Source organism: Cimex lectularius, unplaced genomic scaffold, assembly GCF_000648675.2.
Source record: "Cimex lectularius strain Harlan isolate CLEC.00 unplaced genomic scaffold, Clec_2.1 scaffold35, whole genome shotgun sequence".
In the NCBI taxonomy this organism is placed as follows: domain Eukaryota; kingdom Metazoa; phylum Arthropoda; class Insecta; order Hemiptera; family Cimicidae; genus Cimex; species Cimex lectularius.
In genome coordinates, this window is record NW_019392746.1 from 684,129 (window position 1) to 694,268 (window position 10,140).

Genomic DNA, 10,140 nt, shown 5'->3' on the forward strand with positions numbered 1-10,140 from the left:
ACATTTTCTGTCAGTTGAAAATAAGAGAATTTTGTATGGAGAAAATAAAATACTTTTTTACAACGTTTAATTTATTTTGTAATGAATCAAGGATCTTCAGAACAGGTACAAACGGTATCATCTTCTGGTGGGGGAACAGGGCATGTACAAGTACCTTGTTTGACTTGAGTGAAAGTGAGAAGCGGTGGCCATGTGAATCGGTTTGGACTGGAAGAACATTTCTGAGGTGAAGGCATTGTATTGTTATTGTATTCTGTTTTTGGACAAGTGCAGATTCCTTCAGAGATAGGAGGTGGACATACGCAGATTATTGGAGGTTGACTGGTCGGTGGTTTACACGTACATCTGTCATCTGGAATAGGAGCTTTTTCTGGAACGGGACACTGAGGCAATGGCGCAGCTGGGGTGATACATTCAGTACCTTTTTCTATTTTCGGTACAACCGGTGGAGGTGGAGGCGGCGGTGGTGGTTCACATATTTTCGGTTCAGCAGGTATGCATGGAGGACATTCACATTTTGGTGGTGGGGGTGGCGGAGGTGGTGGTTCACAGAGAGGCAATTTAGGTTCTTCTACAGGTGGAGGTGGCGGTGGTGGAGGAGGTGGTGGTGCAACCTCTTGAGGTTTTTGTTCAGGAGGTGGCGGCGGCGGTGGCGGTGCTGGTGGGGGTTCAATGCAAGGGTCATATATTTCCGCCGGTATTTCCTTAATTTCAGGAAGGCATTCTATAGGCGGTGGGGTTTCTTCTTCTAAATAAATGCATTCCACCTCTGTCTGAAATTATATGACTGATGATTATTGAGCAAAAACATAATCTTATTAAGAAGAAATTCACATTATCTATTAATAATAAAATTATATAAGTGTAAAGTACATGCATATACCCAATTTAACTTGTATAAACAGTGAAAAATCTAAATTTAAAAAAGAAATGTAATAGTACAATGTTTTGACTTTTTTTTCTAAATAGACAAATTATAGGCTTAGATGCTTGATCTTTATAACTAAGTTCTTATGTTCTGCTGACTTTTAGAGAAATTATTATAAAAAGGACAAACGAGTAAAACAAATACAAAGAAACAACCACAGAATGGTAAAATTCTATCCGACAAATATAGCTCGGAAACTAGGATAATCACAGATTATTGTGATATGAATATTCTGAATCAGTTTGCAACTTTTTTCTTAAACATGAAATGTTACATATATTTTGTGTAATTTCGTAGTTATAAAATGTGTTTTTTATTTATAATAGTGCAAAATAAAAAATGAATAAATTATAAATAATTGACAATAAACATTAGATTTTAAGGAACTTACTTTCTTTTTTTCTCGGTCACGGAAAAGCCCTCTGCATCTTTTAAGCGACCATGTTATTCCGAGGCCAGTTCCAAGTAAAATCGGTGTCTCTTTAAACAAAAAAAATTATAGTTAATAACAAATTTAGACCTGATCGAAAAACATTCACCTGTTCCAAGAACCACTGTACCAATCGCTCCGACTATAGTGCCCAAACCTACAAATTATAATGATTATAAATTCTTTGATTTTTCGTTAAACAGCTTACATGGTTGATAATCTCCTTACCTATGGTCCAAGAGCTCGCCCTCACACAACTATCCCATGCTTCGTCAGGAGACCCAGTAGGGGCACAAGATGGTGGTTTACTCATTTTTTACGTACACTTCTCCTACATAAAAAAAACATTAGTAACAAATTAGCAAGGGCAGCATCAATTAACTAAAATTTTAAAATTAAAATTGAGGATCCTAAATAAAGTAAAATCTTAATATAAACTAATAGGATTACAATTTCTTGAGTGAAGTAGGAATGGTACCACCATAATTTAATAGACAAACTAACCAATGTCAGAATTTGGCCAGGGTTAAAAAAATTCACTATTATTTCATAAATTTCTCTTGCTTGAGCATCATATGTATATGTAAAATAATACAAAGAAAAAAACCAAATCATGAATGCTTGACCTTATCAGCCAAAATTAAAATTACATTATAATACAACATTAAAATTTAACTACTAGACTCTTTTGTTTGACCTACACATCTTGCTCAACAAACAACAGTTTGCAGAGAGAGTGCAAAATGTAAAATAAAGTTTTTACATATAGGACCAACCTATGTTATACATTCCAAAGTAATAATTTTCATCATGCTGGCCTAATTTATTCATTCATCCTTCAATTTGTGGCCGATTCTGAAGTGTCCTTGATGTTGTCATGGCTTGAAAGTGTTGAAACTTAATAAATTAGTTATAAGAAATCAATTTTAAAGTATAGAAAATAAAAGATATGAAGAAATGTTTAATATCATCATATGTTTTCACATTGGCAAGTATCCATTAAACCATTTATATCTTCATGGTGTTGCTTGTTGGAAAATTTTGCAAACTTGTCTAAAAACTTTTTAAAAACAGAGATAATTGAGTGTATTAAAGTTTAAAACAAATCTATTGTTTTAAAATTGATTTTCTGATTACAAGCAATGCAACTATTCATCAAATATGTGCAATGTGTTACAAATTTATAAAAACTAGAACTGGTTGTTCTATTTCTTGAAGATTTATATTTATTATTGTTTAAAATAAAATTTATAATTGGTGATGTATACAATAATTGAATTTGAAGTTCAGTGTACACAAAATCAGTATGAAGTTTTGCAAGTTCTGGCCATTTTTTCCAAATTTAAGCTAATTTGGAAAAGCTATTGTTAAACGCTTTGAATCTGCGAATTTATGAGTCTGCAGCTTGATCACCTCTAATCATGCTGATCTGGTGTATTTCACTTTCTTCTTTATTTTCTTATAGGGACATTTCAGCATTTCAATAACTTCAGTGGCTTGTTTATTTTATTGTTAGCAGTGTTTTTTTGTGAGGTGTTGAAACCTCAGAAATTGTTAAATAAACTATATTCCCCAATACATCACTTCTGGAGTCCCTCAAGAGTCCCACTTCCGTATTTTGCTGTTACATTAATGACTTCCCTAAATCTAAAATATTGTTCCCATCATCGATCACATCAGGTTGCTATTGTAAGAATTCAGGAGGACTTAATGTCAATTAGATCCTGGGTTGCTGAAAATGGGTTTAACTTGAACGTTGAAAGACCCAGGATATTTTGTTTGGATCCAGCTCCTTCTTTTATTCCTTACCTTATTTCCCTATATTTACAATTAACAATCACCCTATTTCCTCCTGACCTACCATCCAGAACCTTGGAATTGTTCTTGATCAGACCTTGTCCTATAAGCCCCATATCTTCCAGTTGTTGCTTTTCCGCTCTCCATCAGTTCTGGCATACCCACCTCCCTTTTAGCATGCTTAAATTTAGTTTCCTCCCTCACTCACCCTCAATTTGATTACAGATGTGTTGGGTAAAAGGGACTCACTGAGGACCTAAACGACTAACGAACTGTTTGTATGTTTTTTCCTTGGCTCCCTATTGAGATCCTACTTGACTTCCTCGGCTCCATCCACCATGATATTTTCTCATTCTCCTTCCCACATAATGATCTCCTCATCTTCATTTCTTCTGTATACTCCCATCAAACTCGCACTCATCATTCCTCATCATCACTAACCACCTCCTGTCCAAGTGGCTCTTTTATTGTCCTTACAACTTAGCACCAATTCTTAGTTATCTTTTTTTTTTAGTTTAATTTCCATTGAAGAAGATTTTGATTTTGTATGTATATATTTTTGTAAATAGAACACAAAAGAAAGAAAAAATATTATACAATGATCATTTTTTGTATGAGTGTAAAATAAACATGACAGCAAACATAGCTGTCTGCTGTAAGTTCAATTCTTAAGAAATCTTTATACAAAGAAATAAAATCAAAAATACATAAATATCAAATTACAATTGTGAAAAGAATATCAAACCATAAAACAAAGGATTTAAATTAAAATAAAACAAACTCCTTGCAAGTATCAAATAAATTAAAAATACTTTTGGACTAAAACAGAAAATTAAAACTGGAATTCTACAACAATGTTTTCTTATATTTCGACCTCAACAGTTTAACTTATGATTTTTCCTTCTCGATGGTGGGATAATAGGTCATCTGAAAAAAACAACTAGTTTTTCTTTCAATCCACAACATTTCGGATTTATTTTAATCCTTCCTTAGGTGAGTTTTGGGCATTAATCACTGCGTTAACTCATCTGAGGAAGGATTAAAATAAATCCGAACGTTGTGGATTGAAAGAAAACTGGTTGTTGTTTTTTTGAGATGACCTATTATCCCACCTTCGAGAAGGAAAAATCATAAGAATATTACAACCAAAAATCTCCAGTATCTCCAGGCTGCTTTGCAAAATTCTTAGTTTTTTCCAGCCACTACTACTTAACCGCGTTTTCCCGTCCTGCCTTTTTAAATTCATCAAGGACCAGGCACATGCAAAGATTGGAGCCTGTCCTCCTCATTCATGTTGTACATCGTGAATATTGCCGGCTTGCCTCTAACTTCATCATAAAGTTTATGATGCCAATTATAATAAATAACAAATTGAACATCTATATTCCAAGCTAACATTAATTATTATCTAAAAGGTAATAACAGGCATAAATATAAAAGACATTACAGTTATTAACATGTTTATTTTTAAACAGCATTTGTAGAAATTACAATAAACGAATTCTTGTTTTTAACTTTCAATAGGAAAGGCAGTTTTTCTTTTGTAAACCATTTTTTTAATTAGCTATGTACAGAAAAACAATACGTATCTACAACCCAATCTTGACGTCTAAAATTATAACATGAGGATTTATTATGGCCTGAGGCGAAATTATGAACGCAATGTCATAACACTGTTCAGTTCCCTTTCGCAATTACCATAGGCTAGACCGAAACCAAAGCCAGCACCCATTATAACTGGCCACTTTTTTCCTGAAAAATACATTTAAAAAACAAATGTCAGTGAAATCAACTTAAATTATCTACACAAGTATTGTAAATGTAAGTTGGTACATATGTGATATTGAAAACTTTCCTTTTAAGCCCAGTCCAGCATGGCTCTCATATAACTTATATTCAACCCATGTTTACTTGTAATAGTCTCATAAACTAATTCTTGTCATAGTAAAACTAAGAATGAAGAAGTTTTTTGGCTAAATACTGTTCAATTTTTTTACTGGAAAATAGTGAAAACCAAATACTGGGACTAATCCCATACTCTAGGAAATCTTCACCTGTCGACAATTAGTCAGTTGAACACGAATTCCAGGGGATTATCTAGCCTTAGGCCAACTGAAAAATTGCCAAGCTAAAACCTTAAATAAAAATTAAGCTGAAAAATCCAACTATCCCACAGGCAGGGCATGTCCTTCTAATGAGCTTTATTAGGATTAATAATCGCTCTTTGTTATCTTATTAAGCAGCAGCAAAATCCATGTTTTCAGATAACTTCATTCATAATGGATTCGGATATTGCTTGTGGTATCTGAGTTGGGAGATGTAAGGAAGAAGATGAGTGCAAACCTTTGGAGATCACTGAAAACCTAGTCAGGCTGTGCTAAACCTAATCAGACAATTTTTAAACTTTTGAAACCTTTTTAAATATATTCAGACAATCAAACAGCTATAAAGGCACTAAATTGCCCTAGAAAAACCCAACAAGGTTATAGTGGGTTCTGGGACATGAAGGAATTGGCAAGGAATGAACATGGTCTAGTATGGGGAATATCTTATTCGTTGTGTCCTTTTTAAACAATATAAATTTCAGCATCTCTTTCCTTGACAGAAAATACCAATAATACTACGTATTTATGCTATTTCCAGAAAGTGTTCTACCGACTGCACCAGTTATAAACTACCACTATTGGAGTTTTTAAATGTTTATTTTAGATCAATTAAAACTATTGCTGATAGGTGCTTGACTACAGCTCATAACTGAATCATGGCTGTTGAGGAGAAGGAAAACAAGCATTATTCTAGAAAGGGAGAATGCAGCTTTGCATATTTATCTATAACTCATTAAATTGTTATATATAAGATAATTTTTAATTTAGTACAGACACATTGAAGATGGTGAAAAGATGAAACATATCTGACAGACCAACCTTGTGAGGATAGACAGACCAAAAATGATCGGTAATGGTCAAATTAAAGAAAAAATACATATTTGCGTTATTAATTTTCTTTTACTCATAGACTTGAATAACGTCAACTTTTTTCTTTCCGCGCTCATCTTCAAATCTGTTTGTTACAATCAAAATTTGAGAAGCGGAAACTAGCTGACTAAGCTGAAAAGTGAAAACTGACAAAGAAAAAAAACCAAAGCATTCACTGTCCACTTTGACTTTTAAAATTTTTCCATATGATTTTTTGAAATAATTTTTTGTTGTTTTATTATTACAATTTGTACATTTTGGAGATGTACACTTATCAAGATAATCTACATTTAACTTTTAAATTTAAAAAAATAAATATAGCAGAAAGAAGGAAAATTTGAAAAAAGTAGGTTGAGACGAGGAATCCAACTGGATCAAAGTTGTTAGCTCAAGTGGTTCAAGCATTAGCATATTTAGCCAAAGGTTGTCGGTTCGAATCCTGCTTGTGACACTAACTTTTTCGTCTTAACCAACACCTTAAATAATTAAATATAAAACAAATTAAATGCTGAAGAATATTCTTGCCCATGCGGTTTGTCGATGCAAAATGGTCATATATTTTTTGAAAACAGCTATATATATAATGAAAAATTAAAAAATAAATAAATGTAGATGATGATGATGGGTGTAAATTCCCGAAATGTCTACAAATGTAATGTAGAAACAAAACAACAAAAAATTATTAAAAAATAAATAAATGTAGATAATGATGATGGGTGTAAATTCCCGAAATGTCTACAAATGTAATGTAAAAACAAAACAACAAAAACCATATAAATGCGCCCGAACCCAAAGAAAGCGGATGTCAATGTTTTTCGTTTGTTTAATTTCCCATAGATTTTGGGCTACCCATATTACTAAATGATTTATATCAAATTTTAAATTAAGGTTCCCTAAGCTTTGTAATGTATTTGTTGAATCTGACAAAATTAGTATGTTCTCACCATTGACTTCATTAGCGCCTACATATTCTACTGCTTTAAAAATTGCAAAAAGGTCAGCTGAATATATGCTAAACCCTGGAGGAAGCCTAATCATAGCTTTTTTTCTGTGGGTCAAACCAGCCACATCCCATACTGTCTCTGGTCTTTGAACCATCAGTAAAAATAAAATAGGGTCTTGAAGGACATATAGCATGGATGTCACTAAGGAAGACAGAATTCACTGCCATCAGAGGAATTTTGGAATAATCCTTAAGTGATGCCAAGAACAATTTGGTGTAGGGAACCTCATATTCCAATAGAAAACTTGGCCAGATATTATTTTTGTATAGGGACAAATTTAACAGTCTCAAGGTACGACTGTGTTGGGGGGGGGGTCTTTACCCAGAATGTTTTAGTCAAGACATTTATACTCAGGAATGCTATTTTGTTAAACAATGTGCTATATGTTGCCAACAATTTTACCACAAAGTTTGCTGTAAGCTTTTTGATCCGAATTTCAAGAGGATTCACAACTTGCTATGTCTAAAACCTTTATTGGGTGTCAGATAAACAGCCCAAACATTTCCGCAGACACTTATTTCTAAACGCTTTTACTTTATTGATATGGACGTTACTTGCACTACCATAAAAGATAGACCAAAATCCAACGTGCTCTGGAAACACACCCTAAAGAACATCAAAGATATGTTGGGGTCTGCCCCCATCTTGTTACTGAAAAACACCATGACCTTATCATATATTACATTTTAGGTATAACTATTTGTATATATTTAATAAATGGTTTTCATACATTCATACAAAATAAATAAAGTAGGGCAGTCTGAATTATTTATGATTTATTGAAAAGCACAAGTACTCCATTACTATACTTACTCTTGAAAAGCATTAGAGAAGAAACACCACCTACTACGACCCCGGCAGCTAAAAATTTAATAAAATTATATTAAAATTTATAAGAATACATAAAAAATCATAAAAGTGTGGAAAAAATTAATTATTTACCAAATTTAATAAGGCCGTCGGCCAGACACCTGTCCCACCTTCTTCCCAATTCGTTTTCTGTGTAAACCGGCTTGGCCATCTTCTGTCGGAAAGAAGATTGGACTTAGGAGGAAAATTCAAGAGAAAATAAACTCCTCAGAGCCACTGTAAGGTTACAAAGAAGGTTCTTAAGACCGTGTTGATAAAAGATCAATATTGTTTTTAAAAAGACAAGATTTCCTGTATTGTAAAAGTTTATAATTTAAAAAAAAATATTAAAACTTAGGTGATATTTTAGTTAGTGGGAGGATATTTTTTTTACAAGTATTCAGTTGGAAAATATAAGGTTACGCACTGGTTAAAACATAGCAAAACAGAAGGAAGAAGGTTGGAGTTGTTGACATTTTGACAATGGGCAGTACTAAAAGAAGCCGTACCGAGGATGAAGAAAGAAAGCGTAAGAAGAAGAAGAAGCACGAGAAGAAAAAGAAGTCGAAGAAGAAACGCTCCCGGTCGTCTTCTTCTGACCGCCAAGAACGTAAAAAGAAAAAGGACAAGAAAAAAAATCGAGACGAGCCGGTCGGACCTTTACCTCCGGCCGAGCTGGCCCTCGAGGTGAAAAAATCCTTCGCACCTATGACGAAAGAAGACTGGGAGAAGAAGCAGAGCGTCGTAAGGAAGGTGTACGACGAACAATCCGGGAGGTACCGACTTGTCAAAGGTGACGGTGAAATCATAGAAGAAATCGTCAGCAAAGACAGACACAAAGAAATAAACAAGCAGGCGACACAAGGAGATGGAGAGTATTTTCAGTCTGTCATTTCAAAGGGTGCCAACAAGTGATTGCTTAAATATAAATAATACAGCAAAAAAGTATAAATCATTTAGACTATTTGTTATAAATATAACGCAAATTCGTTAAACAATTTATGCCAAAAAAAACTGTACTTGACAAGGTGGCAAACAAGTGTCATTGATTCATAATTAAAGTACATTATATTGGTAAAAATTCTAACAATTTTTTTTTTAATTGTATTATAAATAACCATTTACAACTTTTGAATTGAATTAATTAATTATACTTTTTATCTAAGGTCTTGTTTAAGATGAAAAAGTTAGTGTCATGAGCGGTATTGATTCCATGACCTTTGGCTGGTAGCCTGGTAGCAGTCATGGGTTCAGTCCCACTCGTAACACTAATTTTTCATCTTGACCAAGACCTTATATAAAAATTCTAATTAATTTAAATAATTAATATGGTCAATTATGATTGCAAAACGTATATGGATTAATTAAATCCATTATGTTTAATTTAATGGTCTGATTGACCGAATTATTTCTTTTGATTAATTGTTCTTTTTATGTAAGGTCTTGGTTGAAATGGATTAATATTGAATTAAAGTAGGGTGATTCCTTAAAAAATACCATTTTTCTTGCTAATTTCAAAATAGTTTATTTTGACATAAATCGTTCTTTAAACATTTCAAAGTTGTGTTTTAATGTTTGTTGCCGCCTTGAGGCCAGTTGTTGGATTCCTTCACAATTTGGGAAATGGTGAATGATGGAGTGAGTGTGGTGTTCAATCTTTTTTTTTTTTTTTACTTATTAAAAAAACCTTATTTGGGTGTAGAACGGAAGAATTCTACACTTTGGACCTCATCCAGAGAATTAATTTTTCCCTTGAAGATAATGGGCCATGGAAGGTAGGTAGGTAGAGGTGGTAGTCAGAAGGTGCTAAGTCAGGACAATCAGATAGAGGGAAAAGCTCGATTCCAACCAATTCTGTAATTTTTCTTTTGTGCAACGATAAGTGTGTGGTCGGGCGATATCTCATTGAAACAAAACTCAATTTCTATTTTAAGATCGTTTTTAAAGTGTTTTTCAGGAACATACAACTATTTCAAAATATCATTTTATTACAGCGATATCGATTTCAGGGGCACCGGCCTCCCCTTTCAGTCTACAGGACTACAGGCCTTCCTGTAGACTAAAGAGGGGAGGCTGGTGCCCCCGAAATTGATTCGCTGTAATAAAATGATATTTTGAAATGATTGTATGTTCCTGAAAAACATTTCAAAAACGATC

At 33.4% G+C, this 10,140-nt stretch overlaps 3 protein-coding genes across 4 annotated transcripts; 1 reads left to right on the plus strand and 2 right to left on the minus strand.

Annotated features, from left to right (window-relative positions):
* Positions 1–50: 50 nt before the first annotated feature.
* Positions 51–2,354, minus strand: LOC106669310 (leucine-rich repeat extensin-like protein 3). 2 transcript variants are annotated; one of them, XM_014398691.2, is made up of 5 exons: positions 2,135–2,354; positions 1,587–1,689; positions 1,468–1,515; positions 1,320–1,408; positions 51–773 (listed from the first exon to the last, which is right to left on the minus strand). In XM_014398691.2, the coding sequence occupies exons 2-5, from the start codon at positions 1,669–1,671 to the stop codon at positions 87–89; spliced, it is 909 nt and encodes a 302-aa protein (XP_014254177.1). In that variant the 5' UTR covers positions 1,672–1,689; positions 2,135–2,354; the 3' UTR covers positions 51–86. The 2 variants fall into 2 exon arrangements, with proteins under 2 accessions (XP_014254177.1, XP_014254178.1); XM_014398692.1 differs by lacking the exon at positions 2,135–2,354 and adding an exon at positions 1,863–2,083.
* A 2,244-nt stretch (positions 2,355–4,598) lies between these two features.
* Positions 4,599–8,192, minus strand: LOC106669308 (MICOS complex subunit Mic10-like). Its single transcript, XM_014398688.2, has 3 exons — positions 8,077–8,192; positions 7,948–7,995; positions 4,599–4,907 (listed from the first exon to the last, which is right to left on the minus strand). Exons 1-3 carry the CDS (start codon positions 8,153–8,155, stop codon positions 4,807–4,809), a joined length of 228 nt encoding a protein of 75 aa, XP_014254174.1. The 5' UTR covers positions 8,156–8,192; the 3' UTR covers positions 4,599–4,806.
* Positions 8,193–8,244: 52 nt separating this feature from the next.
* LOC106669307 (ADP-ribosylation factor-like protein 6-interacting protein 4) lies at positions 8,245–9,280 on the plus strand. The gene has a single exon (XM_014398687.2). It carries the CDS (start codon positions 8,467–8,469, stop codon positions 8,896–8,898), a length of 432 nt encoding a protein of 143 aa, XP_014254173.1. The 5' UTR covers positions 8,245–8,466; the 3' UTR covers positions 8,899–9,280.
* Positions 9,281–10,140: the final 860 nt, after the last annotated feature.

Bases quoted from the DNA above. Each gene is read 5' to 3' on its own strand.
- LOC106669307 (XM_014398687.2), top strand. From the start codon at position 8,467: ATGGGCAGTACTAAAAGAAGCCGTACCGAGGATGAAGAAAGAAAGCGT.
- LOC106669310 (XM_014398691.2), bottom strand. From the start codon at position 1,671: ATGAGTAAACCACCATCTTGTGCCCCTACTGGGTCTCCTGACGAAGCA. The intron at 1,516-1,586 runs GTAAGGAGATTA...TATAATTTGTAG, and splicing joins GGCGAGCTCTTGGACCATAG to GTTTGGGCACTATAGTCGGA. The intron at 774-1,319 runs GTAAGTTCCTTA...ATATAATTTCAG, and splicing joins GTGACCGAGAAAAAAAGAAA to ACAGAGGTGGAATGCATTTA.
- LOC106669308 (XM_014398688.2), bottom strand. From the start codon at position 8,155: ATGGCCAAGCCGGTTTACACAGAAAACGAATTGGGAAGAAGGTGGGAC. The intron at 7,996-8,076 runs GTAAATAATTAA...TTAAATTTTTAG, and splicing joins CGACGGCCTTATTAAATTTG to CTGCCGGGGTCGTAGTAGGT. The intron at 4,908-7,947 runs GTAAGTATAGTA...TGTATTTTTCAG, and splicing joins TTCTCTAATGCTTTTCAAGA to GAAAAAAGTGGCCAGTTATA.